The 17787-nt window shown below is 40.4% G+C and overlaps 1 protein-coding gene across 5 annotated transcripts in view; it reads left to right on the forward strand.

The window, feature by feature from the left end:
* USP31 (ubiquitin specific peptidase 31) overlaps positions 1–17787 on the forward strand; it is a 68939-nt gene that overhangs the window by 18726 nt on the left and 32426 nt on the right. For 4 of the 5 annotated variants that reach the window (XM_058711819.1, XM_058711821.1, XM_058711822.1 and 1 more), the window contains 6 exons: positions 8030–8167; positions 9400–9488; positions 9580–9672; positions 10232–10367; positions 11525–11632; positions 12637–12781. In XM_058711819.1, the coding sequence (XP_058567802.1) occupies positions 8030–8167; positions 9400–9488; positions 9580–9672; positions 10232–10367; positions 11525–11632; positions 12637–12781 (709 nt within the window). The remainder of the gene's footprint in view (positions 1–8029; positions 8168–9399; positions 9489–9579; positions 9673–10231; positions 10368–11524; positions 11633–12636; positions 12782–17787) is intronic. The other variant, XM_058711820.1, reaches the window with a different exon arrangement.

Here is a 17787-nt window from a genome sequence, read left to right on the forward strand (position 1 = left end):
AAACACATTTTGGCGACCTGAGCTGACTTTAACCTTGGAGTTGGCTAGGCTTGGCCACTTGGGGTGTGCTGGAAAGGATGGACTGGATCGGAATTTATCGCCACCAGCAGAACAGCTTGAGCATTTTAAGGTGAAAGCACTCCCCTTTACACTTTTTGATGAGAGACAGATGTAGTTCTCCAGAGCCAGATTGTTGTCTCTCTATTGTTTGCTTTCTCTAGCATCCTGGGACACTCAGGCAGGACATAGTTCTTCACATGCTGCAACTTGATCTTCTGACATAGTCTAAATTCCTCCTTACCCCTCAAATAATAACATTTCAATTAGATAAGCTCCATTTTTATTTCTGGGTCATATTTCAGTCATAGGAAAAATGCAAATTACAACAAAACAAACACCGATTAACAAGGATTTATTTAAAAGCAAATAAACTCCCAGAAGCCTCAGGCTTGGTACAGCTGTAGTTCAGTTTCTAACATATGTTTTATGTCTGCATTGAGAAATGCCATACCGAATGACCAAGCCCTGTATGATCCTGAGTCATATAAGGAAAAAAATCATTTATTGAAGGATTATGGACAAAAATGCCTTAAGGCTGTTTTAATTAGAGGAGGTTGAAGAATGGTGTAACTTTGGACAAGTTATTTCACTTTTTCTGAGCCCAAGTTTTTTTGTTTGTAAATAATGGTAATAATACTTAACAAAATAGGGAATTTTGGGGGATTAATTTTATAAGAAATAACACCTATAAATAGTCTAATGCCTGATACTTTATAGGCACTCAATTATTAACTGCCATTACTCTTACTGTTTGTTTCATGTATTGTATTTGCTAGATATTGGGGAAATAATATTGAATAAGACCTTCTTGATCACTGTCTAGTGGTGGAGGCAGATGGATTATATGTTCTAGTGATACAAATACAGCATAGTGTAATAAGTGATATAATATAGTTATGACAAGAGCCTCCTGTAAATTTTAGTGCCTTTGGAAGTGAAACTTCAAGGCTTTTCCACTGTGACCATGTTCTTTCTGTCTTGGCTTCACATAGAAATAGAATTTTTTAAAAAAAATCACACTTCAAAAAAATTAGCAATGATCAGGTCCCACTGTAGATAATTAAATCAGTATCTCTGGGCTGCTCCCAGTTCGTTGTTTTGTTGTTGTTGTTTTTTTAATTTCCCTTGATGATTCTAATATGCAGCCAAGGGTCAAGAGCCAGTGCTTTTCTTTCTCTTTGACATTTTCCAGGCTTCTATAGGATAATTCCTTTCTTTTTTCTTGGCTTTTGCAGCTTAAATAATAGAAGCTGTGTAGAGTTTAAGAGTTTATAAAATGCTTTTATAAAACTTTTTTACGAAATACTTTTATAGAGTTTGTAAAATAAATCTCATTAAAGCTTCACAGTAATTCTTTTAGAAAAGTATTCTCACCCCCATTTTACAGAAAAGTTAGCTGAGGCTCAGAGAAACCACACATGAAGTAAAAGGTGGTGGAAAGAGGACTTGAACCCAGGTATTCAGAATCTAGTCTTTCTGTTTCTGTTGCATTTCTAGTGGAAACTTCCAGCCACTGTTTATACACTTGGGGGGGCTTCTCTTGCTGCTGTATTTTCTACCTTAGTATAGCGTTAGGATCTGTTGTGACACGTTTGCTCATTGTTCATCTGAATGAACCACTTGGGGTTCCATTTGTTTTTCTCCCTATCATCCCATCTCTAATACTCTTGACCCTACTTCCACCTTACTTGTAATTTTTTGAAATGCAGTAACCATTTCTTAACATTCTTATTATAGCGTTTTTTTTTTTTTTTAAAGAGAAGATATATACCCTTTTCTAGTCTCTATTTCAGCAATGAGTCTCTGCCACCAAGTCTTTATGGTACATGTGAGTCTGTTTAATATCCAAATCTAATCTTTTAACAGTGCAGATATCTCTTGCTGTCCAAATCTGTTTAATTCCTGAGTCTGAATCATGAGAACTTGTATACAAGGAACAGCTATACTTAAGTCACCCTTGTTAGGCCCTTCTGTCTGGAACGATGAAGGAGCTCTGTACCCGAAATAACTCCCTTTCCCCTGTGGTCAAACATGGACACACAAACAGGCTGTGTGTGGCATTCTCTACTATTCTCATTCAGTTGTCTTTCCATTTGGATGGAAGCTCCTTTCCTGTTGTTTCTTTTCTTTTTTGTCTCTGTCCTCTCCCACCCAGCTCCCCGCTCCATCCTACCAAGGAAGGAGAGTAAGGGAATGCATTTGAGGAATGGGAGTGGAGGGCATTCGAGTCATAGGGAAAGTATGTGTGAAAGTCTGGAGGCTTTACAGTCTCTTTCAGGGGTCTGTTGTTGCCACGGCTGGCTAATACTGGCTAATACTGAGGGCCTCTCGGCCTAACTTGGTTACGTGAAAAGACTTCCCCACCAGAGGTGAAGATAAGGAGCAAAGAATGGATTCAGGACACAGGGAACTCTGAGCATGGCTGCATTCTGTACCCTGGTATGGAACTCTGTTGTATGGGCACTCTCTATCACTGTTTTTCATGGGTCATGTCTGGTTTTGCAGTATTCATCCATTTGCACCAATTTCATTCCTTATGTTTTGGTTAATTATTCTTCATCAACTTAGTAGTTGTCCATAAAGTCAGATTCAAAAGATGGAACTTTTCTCAAGACAAGTGTTATTCTGTTCTTTCCAGCACAGTCCAGAAACCAAATTTCACTTTTAGATGCCGTCTCTGAACTCATCTGTTCACATCTCATCTTTCTCTTAACATGTAAGTACTGTTGTCCTCCCAAGTTCTTCTGCTTCTTACCCAGAATCACTGGAAATAAATTCTCCTTTTCTTCTGGCATAGAATCATGGAAGGTGGGTGATAATTTGGTTTGGTGAGTTTTGGCAAAGCTACCTTTTCCCCGAAAGGGTAAACCCAGCTCCTGATCAAATCAATACCGCAATGTCCCTTCCCCATGCTTTGTTGTCTTCTTCCTGGGATCAGATAAAGTGTGTCTTGAACCAGTTTCTGTCTTTTCCCTGGAGCCCAGGATTCTGCTGCTTCTGTACTAGGGCTCTACAGAAAGAAAGAAAGAACCTCATGTCTGATTTTACCGTTCCAGGTAGAGAGATTTAATTCTTTTTCTTTCCTGGGCCATGCTTCCAGCTCCTTTTTTTTTTTTTTTTTCTTTGTAAGGGGAAAAAAAGCTCTCTTAAGGTTTTATTAAAACCTTAAGGTTTTATTTGAAGGGTAAAGAGAAATTTTATGAAACTTGAAAGCTCTACAAATTTGTTTAACCTTTATTGTTTAGCAACTGGAAGTTAAGGATCACCCTAACTGAAAGGAAAATTGGAGTGATGGTCAAATTTATTCATAGTAGGATGTATAGGATTTAAACCAATAGGATAGTTAATGTTTTTCCAAATAAATACCATACCCCCATTCTATAAAGTAGACATAAATATGCAAGGTTGATTTTAAGAAGGCTCATATTTGGGGCACCTGGCTGACTCAGTCCATGGAACATGCAACTCTTGATTTCAGGAGGCCCACGTTGGGTGTAGAGATTACTTAAAAATAAACATTAAAAAAAAAAAAGGCTCATATTTATTTTTCATAGAAGTGACAAATTTAAATTCTCAGATTGTAGCAATGTTCCTATTTATAGATGACCTATTCCAGCGATAATGCACTTTTTTTAAAACTGCAAAAACACAAAAGGATTGATTTTAGGACATAAATAAAAATAAACTAAGGTTTAATTATGCAAAAAATCATAAAAGGCAAACCAAAGCAATGTCAGATGAGACCCAAAGCAAAAATCAAATCGCTTGTTGGGACTCTGGGGGAAGAGCTTAGGTGAAGATTTGGGACACCAGGGGTGTCATCGATGGCCAACTCAGCTGCTTCACTTTATAAATCAGGAATCAGTGGTTCTGTGACAAGCAGTGGTTTGTGGCGGAGCCAGAGATCCAGCCCAGGTTTCTTGATTCCCACTACTTTTCCTTTTTTTTTTAAAATTTTTTAATGTTTATTTATTTTTGAGAGAGAGACAGAGCACAAGCAGGTGAGGGGCAGAGAGAGAGGGAGACACAGAATCCAAGGCAGGTTCTGGCTCTGATTGTCAGCACAGATCCAGATGCGGGGCTCAAACTCACAAACTTTGAGATTGTGACCTGAGCCAAAGTCGGATGCTTAACCTACTGAGTATAGGATTGCCCCCAGGTGCCCCTCCACTATTTTTCCTTCTTGGCTCCCACTTTTTTTTTTTTTTTCTGTAACACACACTAAAGGATGGTTATTAGATTATTCTGTTTTGTTTTGTCTTGGTAGGAAGTAAAATAAATAGTCCCTTGGGTCTCTGCAGTGGGAATAAGTCACCATTGTGAAGGAGGCAAAGGGGCAGAAAAAGGATCCTTCGGGTTAGTGTGTGTGTTCAGCGAGGTTCCCTGTAAAACAGTCTGTGATGTAGGGATTTAGGGTGAGGTTGACCCAGAGTAGTTTTTGCCCTAGTTACAGTGGTTGTGGAAGTCCTGTTGCCTGTGGAGTCGTGCCCAACAAAAATCTTGTTGAGCAGCCTCTGTACGGCACCTTATACACCACGATTGACAGTTAAGCGCCAGATGAGCTGAAGTGATAGCGGCAGGAATCATAAATCAGTCTTAACTGTACATCATCCCTGCTCCGAAATGTGACGGACACTGTGCATGAGGTGTCTGCTGTGACACAAATGAAGAGCCTGATTTCAGTTCATTTGTTTCTTAGGATCGTGCATATGCTGAGAAATCCCTCACCCCCACTGGAGGTAAATACGGGAGAGGGTTCCCGGGCCAGACACTTGCTATGCTTCAGGCAGTTTGTGTGCCCAGCAACATGCCATGACATTTGTCATTAACCTTGCCACACCTGAGACTTCCTCTTGGCAGTTGTCCTTTGCTTCTTCCAAAAAGGAACAACACAACAAACAGAAACAAAGGTTCCCTGCTTTGCTGTCTATAACTTCTCAATCCGTAACCATCCTTACCTCCTCCCCTTCTGTGTCTCCCACCTCCTGTTAAAGGCGCTTCTCTACTTCTTTTCTGAATCCCACCTTCGCCTCTCACTAGAGAATCCTCTTTCTGCTGTGTCTCCCTTCTGTTAGCTCCTTCTCTCAGTGCGTAAGTCCCTCTGCCCTGTAAGCCCCTCAACGGGCAGAGCATCTTTCCTCTTCCCTTTTATAACCGAGCCTCTCACATATGAAGGGTGGTCTTCTTGCAGTCATTCAGTTTCCTTACCTTTTCTTCCCTCCACCCTCTCTGGTCAGTATTCTGCATCACTGAAATTGCAGTCAGCCTCTTAACTTGCCCTTCCCAGGGACCATGTCAGTGCCCTGCTTGGCTTGCCTGCGGTAGTTTACATCACTGCCTCCGTCTCTGGTTTTCCTGGCCACTCTTATCTTCCTTGGCTTCTGTATTGTGACTTGTCCCTTCTGTGCTAGCATTCTTCAAGATCCTAGTTGCCTCCTTTTCTGCTTTTTTTTCCTCCATGTGCATACAGAAGGTGAATGCCTCTCCGATTTAACGTGGCAGCTCAGTTCTCTTTCCTGAGCACCAGACTTCACCTCACTGGCGATCATTTAGGTATCTCAGATTCACCATATATGAAGCTCTGCTGTCCCCCATCTCTTCCTCTGTTCCTGATCTCATTGTCTACCTAGACTAGAAACTAAAAACCTTGGTGTTGTCCATCATTTCTTCTTTGTATCCCTTAATAATAGTATCACCAGTCACTTGTTTCTCTTCCATCCTGAGTTGGCCACACCATCAACAGTGCTGCTGGTGCTAATGTTTTTTGTTTGTTAGCTTGTTTGTTTTTGGCCTATTTTTCTTTACTGTGAAATCCTCTCTTCTATAGCTCACATTCTCCCACTGTGCACACCAATGGCTCCAGCCTTGGTTCTCCTAAATGAGTGCATAAGGCCACAAGCCAGACTATTTCAAGATGAGGTAAGGTGTCAGGTATAAAATGCTATGGGAAGATTGAGGAAGGTGAAGACCAAGAAAGGAAATACTGAATTTGACGATTCAGGTGGCATCTGACCACGGGGGAAGCACTGTAGTATAGTAAAGACTTCCCACATCCATTTCTTTTGTGTACCTTTTTCCGAGGTAGCATTCAAGTGGCATCTTTCTGGTCACTGAAACCTTGTGTATTGTCAGGGTTCTTCCTCTCCTTTGCTGCCTTTGGCCAGTTAGTAAATTTTGCCAATTGACACCTCAGTATTCCCTCTCATTCATGTCCCTTTGATTTCTTCCTCCTTTAGTTTGAATCTTTGTAAATCATCATTTTGTTACCATTCACATCTAATTGATCATCAGGGTGTGATGGTTCTTCCTCATTATCAAGTTGTAAGTCTGTCCCTTGTTTTCTTTTCTTTTTTAAAATAGTTTATTTTTAAGTAATCTCCACACCCAGTGTGGGACTCAAACCCACAACCCCTAGATCAAGGGTTGCACTCTCCACCAACTGAGCCAACCAGGCACCGCCCCCCACCCCGCCCATAATCATCTTAATTGGAAAATGCGGTAGACAGTTTCAGTTCTTTGTCCTACTCTATCACTCTTAATGCTGTTGATCACTCTCTCCTTCATAACCCTTTTCTCTTGACTCTTGTGACTATTCTCCTGATTTTCTTGCCATATCTTTGGTGGCCTTCTCTTGGTCTCCTTTGAGGGCCCCCAAATATAGTGTCCTCTGGATTATTCTGTCTTCTGGCTTGATCTCTCATGACTATGTCTGGGCAGTCTCAGCTGTATTCATGATTTCAACTACCCCCCATCTGTTGACTTCCAAATTTTTGTCCTTAGCACACACTATTCCACCAGGCCCCAGATCTGTAGTTTTCAGTTGTTTACCAGGTACTTCTACTTGGAGGTTCCACAGAACTTTAAATGCAGTCCTCTTCCCCAGACTTCTTTTTTCATTTTATCCTGATGAAGGGTACCATCGGTTGCCCATATTCAGAGAAGACACCTTGGTGACATTAATGCCTCCTTTCTCACTCTCCCATTCATTAGGTCACAAATCCTATGGAGTCTACTGCCTAAAGTCCTAAATCTCTCAAGTCTGCCTTCACATTTCTGTTCTCACTGCCTTAGCTTGGACCCTCATTATTTCTTGCCTCATCAGCTCATTTGTCTTCTAACTGCCCTCCCTTTGTGCGGTTGTGTCCCCTTCTTCCTCCATACTTCCAAATCCCATACTCAGAGCTGAAAGTTGAGTGCTTATTACCTCACACACAAAATATCGTGCATGCATTCTCACTAACCATCACACTAAACCATTATTCTCCCTTTTACTTTGGAAGAGAGTAGATCCAGGCTTCACAAATACAAGTGGTGGGGCAGAAATTTGAACCCAGGTTCTTTGCTCCAGAGCCATGATCTTAATTAACCAGTTCACCGAGAACCTTTCACCAGCCCCCATGCCCCCACCCCCGCTCCTTTCCATATTCTAGTGTTCGGAAGCAAGTCACTACTCAAGGTAGGAGGTTAAGGTCCAACTCCTAGAGGGGGAAGTACTGACATTAATTATTTGGAATTCTATAAAGAAGATTTTTCTAGTCCCCTTACTTATTTATTCACTCAGTCATTTATATTTTGTAGATGTGTTTATTTTATCCTTTGGTTTATGATTCAATGCTGTGTTACTTATTTAACCAGTTCTTGTTTTTAAATGTTCAAGTTATTACCATTTTTTTTGCTATTATAAAGCCTGACGAATAAATATTTTCTTAGAAGTCTTGGCATGCTGTTTTCATGGTTTCCTTTAGATCTATTTCTCAAAGTAGGATTTTTGGGTAGGTGCATTTAAGTTTTCTGTACATGTTTCTGGGGGTGGGGTTTTTACATTAAGCATCTGTTTTTATATTGGTGTCTTTCTAGGAAGTACTCTGTAACACCCTTGAGATCTTGCATCCTTCTTTGGGATTATAAATAGTTCATCTTTAAAGCCATGAATTCACGACTATTCATGCTGATTTATTTACCTGTGTAGAGTATTGTGTCAAAGAACGCACTGCAATATCGGGGAAATTCCCAGCATGATGCCCAGGAGTTTCTGCTGTGGCTTTTGGACCGAGTTCATGAGGACCTCAATCATGCTGTGAAGCAGAGCGGCCAGCCTCCTCTGAAGGTGAGGGTGCGCACCCTGCTGGGGCAGCCAGGGAGCAGTGAGCAGGGTAACCTCCACTGAGGAGTTGTTGCAGTTTGCATTTAGTTAATGTAGTGAAATAGACTAAGCTCCAGGTGAGTATAAAATTCAGGGATACTTAGAGGATTTTCCCCACGTTTATTGCTGTGCTGGCAGCATAAGATACGAGAGATGCCGTCTCTAAGGAACTTAGAGTCTAATGAGAGGGGATATAATTGCATGTATGACTAGCTTTAGACTACAGCCAAGTGATTCCAGTTCACTAAGCTGTTTTTAAAGCAGGAATTTGCTTTCTTTTCCAATGACACACATACCCTTATAGATCACTGAGATGAATACATAGGTGAAAAGGAAATGGGTGGATGTCTTTGCTGTTTCGGTTGGGTTTGGGTATAGAAACTGAACCTCTAGAATAACATTCTTATTAAGACACAGTGATACATTCTCAATTTTTATGATGCAGCCTTAATATGATGGAAAACTGATTTATATACTAGAAATAATTAAGACCAAAGAGTTGCTTTTCTCTTGCCACCTTTAAAGTTTTTGTTAATTCTGCTCTGTGCCTCAAAATTTCAGTCTATGGTTCTGGTAAGGCGTCAAGATAATTCTGATTCAGGGTCCTTCTGTGCCTGCACACTCTGTACTAACATATGACCATGTGCTTGTGGCTGGCTCTCCCACCAGATTGAGACATACTCAAGGTCAGGCACTGTGTCTTATTTATCTTTGGGTCCTAATGGCCTTGCAGGGCTCTCTGCACGTGGCAGCAGGTGTTCGGTGACTCTTTGTCAGGTGGATGGACGTGAAAAGGCTAACTAAGTATACGCAGTAGAGGGACTGGGCACCAAAGCGAGTGGTGCGGTCGGCAGGGGCTGTAGCTTGAGGGCACAGTGGTTGGGGTTATTTCCTGCAAGAGGCTGCAGGGAGACCTTGAGAGTTGGAGATTGAAGCACCCTGCAAAAGGACTGCCCAGCTGCTGGGTGGGGCGGAGAGACCGGCACAGGCACGGTGTGTGGGAGAGCCTGTGGGGAGAGGAGTCCTCGTGACCCCCGTCCTGGCAGCTGCGTTCCAGTGCCTTTAGCACATGCTTTTCACTGGCACCCCTGCACAGCTTGTAAAGGAAGTGAAGGCCATTTGTGACAGTTTCACGTTCACCTTCAATCAAGAGTTGGTACTTCTAATCTGTGAAATTGTACTTTCCCTTTTTTTAGCCACCGTCAGAGACTGATATGATGCCCGAGGGACCATCTTTTCCTGTCTGTAGCACTTTTGTACAAGAACTTTTTCAAGCCCAGTACAGGTATGGGCATATCAAATTGTCTCTTATATGGTCTGCTCAACATAGCTGTATATGCTCTTACTGTGTGTGTCTTTCATTTTTGTTTTTGAAGATCTTCTTTGACATGTCCTCATTGTCAGAAGCAGAGCAACACTTTTGACCCTTTCCTCTGCATTTCTTTGCCAATTCCTCTACCCCACACAAGGTAAGAAGAACACATTTAATAAAATTAAGACTGTTCATTCCTGTCCAGCTCCTGTTAGGTGTTCTTACCTATTTAGAAAAAAAATGGGATTAGTGATAAATTGAATACAGGCATTGTTAAAACCCTACAGAAATTTATAAATCTCTGTCTGAGTTTACAGGGTGAACAGGTACATGGGGCCAGCAAGTCGTTTCAGTCCCTGTGGTTGTAGTCTGTTCAGTTACTCATCCGTTGATAGTGTGGGGGAGGAGGAGAGTTGAGTGCCTTCTAGATTTTCTAGAGACTTTCTATTGCACTTGTAATTAGTTGCTTTATTTGAACAGTTTTTCATAATTTCTGGGAATTATGCTGTTGTGAAGAACATACAAAGCACAGGATCAAGTGTTGATATATTTTGTTCAACTGCCTTTTCCAAAGATGTGTTGATTATTGTTTTCTGGTCCTACTGAAGTCCAAATGAGATTTTTCCCTTTCAGTTCTGTGTTTGTTTCTTCATTTTGCTTCTATATTTAAGTTGAAATAAGTGACTAATAAGAAGATCTGGCTTTGATCTGTACAGGCCTCTCTATGTTACCGTAGTGTATCAGGGGAAGTGTTCTCACTGCATGAGGATTGGTGTTGCCGTGCCTCTGTCTGGGACTGTCGCCAGGCTTCGGGAAGCAGTGTCTATGGAAACAAAGATCCCTACTGATCAGGTAATAAGTGTGCTAAGGCCGATTCCACATGAGTCATAAAAGTGTTGCTTTCTGTTCTCCTGGAATTTTTTAACAATCCTCTGCCAAGCATGGTTAGAGAGAAATGTAAAACCAGTTGTGTGTGTGTGTTGAGGGGAAAAAAAAATTAAGACCCAAAGGAGGAAAATGTACATCAAAACTTTTTGTGCTTCATTTAATCGTAATATATTTTTAGAAGGAAAGTTGTGACCTTACACCAGGACCTTCTTTTAGCTTTGTTTATAAAGTATAATTATGCAGTCTCTCTTAAACCATTCTTAGGGAAGCTTATGCAGGCAATAGGAAGAGCATTGCTGTGGTTGTTGAAGGTCAGAGAGGCTTAGAAAACTTGACTGGTGGTTCTTGAAAACCCCTTTCCATTGTGGTGGCAAGAGTGGATATCTTCTTGCTGGTATAGTACATATAGATGTTCAGTATGGTTCACTTTCTGCTTAAAGCTGGGCCAGTCCTGCTTAAAGCTCGTCCTTTGTTTAGATGAGAGAAAGGAACATTGTGCTCCCTCTGCCTTCTTTTTTTGGGTAAATTTTTGATAAGTAGTTATATTGAAATTGACCCTAGATACTTTGGCCTGTTTGTGACTTGACATTTTTGCATACAGTTTTTACTCAGTTCACTATTATGACTTTATTTGGAAAAACATTTTCTATTTTAGATTTACTAAGAAAGATGATTCTGTGGTAGAATAACTTCTCCCTAGATAGCTTCTGGAAGCTGCTGTGTAATCACTTGATTACTAAAGGTATTTTGTACTTTGGCCTCATGTGGCTTCATTTGGGAAGTTACCACAGTAAAACAAATACAACCAGCAGTGGGGCCCTAATGTAGTAAGTATCTCATATTTTCATAGGCCAAGTACTGGCATGTTGATAAAATGTTCATATTCTTCCTTACTGTGAAGTCCTTGTTGATTCTTTTTTTCCCCTTCAGAATGAGGGGAAAGACAGAATGAGGGAGGGAGGCTTAGATGTGTTTCCAGGGTAAATCTGGTTGTATCTGTAAAGCCTCCAGTGGCATCTGGCTCTTTTTGCATGTGGTTTAAATGGGTGATGTAATTACAAGTTTGTTTTTGACCTTAGCTTGCTGGAGAAAGTAAATTATACTTGTATGTTCACCTGCAGAAAAACAATGTGGTCATTAAAATCATTAGAAGAAAAATGTGCCAGGGATATTTTTCTTGGACTGTTTGTGGAATATGCCACCAGCCTGTTTCACCTCACAGACTTGTGGTATGTTTGCATTAGTAGAGGGGATTTTAGGGGTCCATTTTCCACCCCTCATTTGAAGGAGGCCCAGAGAAACCATGTGACTTGTTCAAGGTCATAGGGCTGGTTGGTGGCAGGCTGGGACTGGAACCTCTTTAGGCCCCATCCAGTGCTTTTTCGCTAGACAGTGCTACTGAGCGTGTAATGAGCATCTAAATGTTTGCATTGTTTTTTTCCCCCCATCTTTTGTTTTTTTGTTTCATTGTGAAATATTCAACCATTTCAGAAGCATAACTTAGAAGTATCTTGTCCTAATAAGTACCTTAGAACTAAGACTTACTAACTTTAATACTGTGTTGTATATTCACTCTTATTTTTTTCTATATATATATTACATTTATTATTTTATAAAAATGGAATTGCTTACACACATTACTATTTATGTTGTTTCTTATTTACTCAGATCATTCTTTGTAATAGCTTTATAATTACAGTAGGACTATAATACATTTAACTAGTTCCTATTGTTGGACATTTGAGTTGATTTCTTTTTTTTTTTTTCTAATACACAATCCATGGTTATATGGCATTTCTTAACTTGAAATGAAAAAAGTTAACGAGGTAGGAGAAAGTCTCAGAATCAGATGTGGACTGGGTCTTCGCTGCGAGACTTAATGGTCGGGTACTCTGGCAAGTTTCCCACCTGTCTTCAGTGTCTTCCCCTTATGAAACAGGAGGATTAGTTTTTATAATTTCCTGGGTTTCTTCATGGAAACTTAGAGGAACTCTGGATTCAGTGCCATAGCGTTCTGAAATCAGAGTATATTGTTTGTTACACATTTACAGAAGATACTGTGCTTCTTAGATTTCCTTACTGAAGGCAGATAGTGTGGGCTCTGTGACATGTCTCAGAGCCCTCTCACATCACCACAAATCCTGACAGGCTGCAGAAGTTCATGGTAGAATTGGGAGATCAATTCGTATTGACTTTCCAGTTGTCCAACTGTTTACATTTTTCCCGTTTTTAGATTGTGTTAACGGAAATGTACTATGATGGGTTCCATCGTTCCTTTTGTGACACAGACGACCTGGAAACAGTCCATGAAAGCGACTGCATTTTTGCCTTTGAGACTCCAGAAATATTTAGGCCTGAAGGAATTCTCAGTCAAAGAGGTAAATGAGCATCTGTTTCCACAGGGGTTTGCAGGTTTCACAACTGTATATACCCTTTTGAGATGTCTATTATGTGATGGCGTAATTTTTTTTAACTGTGGTAAAAATACACATAATGCTTGTTTTTAGGATGGCATAAATTTTATGGTAACATGTTTCTCTGGAAGAAGGCAGTTCTCACTATTTCTTATCTAACCTTTCCTCTCCACAATTGGAGGCTCAGAACTGACTAAATCCTCCCTGAAGTGATTCTTAAGTATCTTATGACAGCATTTGGGAAGGTGTATTATGCCATAGCTGCCATCTTTTTTTCTGTTGTTTTTTTGGCATTTTGTTCCCGGCTCTGATGCTTTCTAAATTCTAACTCTTTGCTGTAAAATGTTTTCTTGATACCTTGCTCTTAAGAAATTTGCATCCATAGGCAGCAAGAGAGTACAGCTTTGACAGTGCCTCCTTTTCCTGTGGTTTCGGCTGTGATTTGGAACTCAGCATGTCTCTCTATAGTGCTTCCAGGATTTGGGGGCTGTTTTGAAAGTTGCTAGGCAACTCGAACTTTGTTCCTGGTCTTTTTCATGGTTCTGGAGCTTCTGTCCTTTTTCTCGACTCCAGTGATTATTAAAGCATGAGAGGCACCTGGGAACTGGTGAGAACTATAGATTCCTACACCCCACCCCGCACCTACTGAATGAGCAGCTCTGGGGGTGCGGCCCAGCAAACTTGTTTTTCACAGGCAATTCTGATGCACACCACGGTTTGAGAACCCGTCGCTCCATCCAGTCTCATCAGTATCTCTTCTACTGCCATGATTTTTAGAACTGAACCCCCCTGCTCACCCTCTCTTTCCTTCTGGTTCCATTCCCTGACTTCTGCCTGTCCACTGGAATCTCTGCTTAGAAGTCCTGTTGGTGTCTTAACACTCAGCATTTCTTAGACCCGATCCTCCTGCGTTTCTTCTGTGGAATCATGGCGCCACCACTTTCACCCAAGGTGGATCCAAGCACTTCTTCAAATTTTGACCTCTCTCTCAAAATTCACATAGAACTAAGTAAACACTATGCAGTTTTCCTTCTCATTCTCTTGCCACTGATACAGCTCAGACCAGTGTCAACCGGGCTTTTTCTAGTAACTTCTCTAGTAATACCTTTATCCCTAGGCTTTCTTCTGTTCAATTATTTCTCCATGGTGCCACCAGACTGATTCCGACTTACATTTCTGATCATGTTACATGCTTTTTATTGATTTGCTAGGATTTCCCCTTTGTCTAAGATTACATCTGAACACCTTGGAAGGATGCCTGGCCCCTCATGATGAGTCCTTGCCTCTCTTTCCAGCCTCTCTACTATATTCTGTCTCCTTCCCCATGTACCCTACCCAGGTCACTCTCTTTCTCAAACATGCCGTGTACTTTTATACTTTCCCACTGTTTGCTCTGTTGAGAATTCATTTCTCCAGCTCCTTTCTCAGCTCCTATTTTGTCTCCCCTACACACACCTCCCTGCAACCTACCCATCCTACCCAGTCCTGAGTGACCACTGTTCTACTCTCTGTCTCTGTAGATTTCCCTAGTCTAGACTTTCATGTGAAGAGAATCATAATTTGTGGCCTTTTGTGACTTGTTTCTTTTACTTAGCATGTTTCAAGGTTCATCCATGTTGTAGCATTTATCAGTCCTTCAGTCCATTTCATGGCTAAATATTATATGTATATAAAACATTAAAAAAATTTTTTAATTCCATTATATGTATGTAGAACATTAAAAAAAATTTTTTTTATGTTTATCTTTGAGTAAGAGAGACGGCATGAGCAGGGGAGGGGCAGAGAGAGAGAGAGAGACAGAGAGAGAGAGAGAGAGAGAGACAGAATCTGAAGCAGGCTCCAGGCTCTAAGCTGTCAGTACAGAGCCTGACGCGGGGCTCAAACTCACAGACCAAGAGATCATGACCTGAGCCGAAGTCAGATGCTCAACCGACTGAGCCACCCAGGTGCCCCCCAACTTTAAAAAAAAATTTTTTTGTATATAGAATATTTTGTTTTCCATCTGTTGATGGACATTTGGGTTGTTTCCACATTATGAAATAGTGCTGCTGTGACTGTTCACGTACAAGTATTTGTTTGAATACCTGGTTATAGTTCTTTTGGGGGGATACACACACATACATCCCCCTAAGAGTGGAAACACTGGGTCGTGGTAATTCTATGCTTAACTTTCCGGGGAATTGTTGGACTGTTTTCTGCAACAGCTGAACCAATATATGAGGGTTACAATTTCTCCACATTCTTGGCAACATTTATTATTTTCCATCTTTTTGATTATAGCCATCCTAGTGGGTGTGAAGTGGTGTGTCGTGATACATGAAGTTGATTATCTTTTCATGTGCTTGTTGGCCATTTGTTTATCGTCTTTAGAGAAATGTCTATTCAAGTTCTTGCCCCATTTTTAAATTGTGCTGTTGTTGGTGTTGTTGTTGTATTGTAAGAGATACATGCTAGATTCTAGACCCTTGTCAGATATGTGACTTGCAAATATTTTCTCCCATTCTATAAGTTGTCTTTTCACTCTCTTGACAGTGTCTTTTGATGAACAGAAGTTCTTAGTTTTGATGAGATCTAATTTTTTACTTCTTTTATTGCTTATGCTTTGGGTGTCATCTCTAAGATTTCATCCTTAAATCCAGGACCATGAAGTTTACTCCTGTGTTTACTTCTAGGAGTTTTTATAGTTTTAGCTTTTACATTTAGGTCTTTGCTCCGTTTGAATTAATTTTTGTGTATGGTTTGAGGTGGGAGTCCAGCTGCATTCTTTTGTAGGTAAACAGCACCAACATTTGTTGGAGAGACCATTCTTTTTTTCTTTTTTTAAGTAGGCTCCATGCCCCACGTGGAGCCAAATGTGGGGCTTGAATTCATGTGACCCTGAGATCAAGACCTGAGTTGAGATCAAGTCTCAACTTGATCTCAAGTTGAGATCAAGCTTTGTTCCAGTCAAAGCTTCTGCTAATCTCTGACACCAGCTTAACGGGCTGAGCCACCAGGTGCCTCAAGAGACCATTCTTTCCGCTTTGAATGATCTTGGTGCCATTCTTGAAAGTCCTTATTTTAGTTCTTTTCCTTCACACCTACTTCCACGGGTGCCTCTAGTTTCTGAACCTTTTGGTAATTCTGTATGTTGGGTTGATCAGCTTTCTCCACTGCCAGTTAGGATTCAGTTTTCTCTGGTATACCCACCCATATTTACATTATTAGTTTCTAGGTAGTCTGTTATTCAAGTTTTAATTTTTTTGACCTAGGAGCTTTATTTTCCAGGTGCTTTTTCATGTGTGTGCTTTTGTTCAATTTGTTTTCTACTTTTAATTGCATTACAGTAAAAAAATACTCAGTCATCACCTTTTCCTGAAACCCTTTCCTTACCTCCTCCACATCAGGCTGCTGACTTACTCCTCTTCCTTGTTCCAGTGAAAGCTTCTGCTAATCTCTGACACCAGCATGTTGCGTGGAAATGATCTTTTTTTCTCCTCTGCCTGCACCATGCTGTGAAATTCTCTGCACTTGGGGCTATGCTTTGTTTTATCTTTCTGTACCCAGCAGTTTAGTATAGTTCCTAATGCAGAGCAAGAGCCCAGTTAATGTTCAACTGAAAATTTCCTCAAATCCCCTTTCACACCCCAGTTGTTAATGGTTAATACTAAATTTCGTTTTTAAGTGAATTTGATGAGGTCCAAGGTGATTGTGTTCTAACCAGAGAGTGGCTCTGTTGGAACACTGTACTTTACTAAGTATGTGTTAGCCTTTGCTCTAATCTTTATAAATAAGTTATTTGAGGCCTATGAGGCTACTTGCTGCCTTCCCCGTTTTACAAATGAGGGAAGACTTGGGGAGTTGAATAACTGCCCCAGTCATGCAGCTGGTAGTAACTGGGCCTGCTCTTTGAACACAGAGCTTGATTTCTGTGCAGTTGAGTGGTACCCCCTCATCTCATTAGGGACCCTTATCACTTGAGAACAGGTCTCCCCAGCCTTCTTTCTGCCAAGGAGCTGGGCAGTGAGGCCGTTTATTGTCTCAAATTCAGACTTCTCTTATTTTTATTTTATCATACCAAAGTTTGAAATGGCTATGGAGTGAAACCTGTTTTTCCTCTTGTGATTTCTTTTTGGTATTTAAGGTTAAAAAGTTTTCTTCCCTTTAATAGCTTAATGAAGATTCCATTTTTCCTTATTTCTAGCTTCTGTATACTTTTTTTTTTTTTAACTCTAATTCATCTGGAATTTATTTTGGTATTAACCATATACTTGTTATTTTAAATTGCTGTAATGCTGATGTCCCTTAATAGGTTTGGCAAGTCTTGTGTTGCTGGATGTTTAGGTTATTGCCAGAATTCTGCTATGAATTCTTTTTTATAAGCCACTTTTTATTCTCCTTTTGCTGTTGTTCTCATTTATGCGTGTGGTGGTGGTGGTGAAGGGCTTTCTTCTATTTGCAAGTTGGGGTATAATTTCCTTAGGCTATACTTCCAAAAGATTAAAGAAGTGAACAATTATTTTAATTTAATTTTATTATTATTTTTGTTGAGGTGTAGTTGACATATAACATGTTAGTTTCAGGGGTACAGCATAATGATTCGGTGTTTGTATATACTGCAAAATGATCATCACAGGAAATCTAGTTAACATCCATCACCATAGAGTTACAAAATTTTTTTTATTATGATGAGGGCTTTTAAGGTCTACTCTCAGCAACTTTGAAATATACAATACAGTATTATTAACTATACTCCCCATAATGTACATTACATCCCATTACTTATTTATTTTATAACTTGAGGTTTGTACCTTTTGACCCTTTTCACCAATTTTGCCTGACCACTCCCACTCTCCTCTACGACCACCAGTCTCTTCTGTGTATCTCTGCCTTCGTTTTGTTGTTGTCTTAAATTCCACATATAAGTGAGATCATGCAGTATTTGTCTTTCTCTGACTTCTTTCACTTAGCATAATGCCTTCAAGGTCCAT

This window comes from Neofelis nebulosa, chromosome 18, assembly GCF_028018385.1.
Source record: "Neofelis nebulosa isolate mNeoNeb1 chromosome 18, mNeoNeb1.pri, whole genome shotgun sequence".
NCBI lineage: Eukaryota > Metazoa > Chordata > Mammalia > Carnivora > Felidae > Neofelis > Neofelis nebulosa.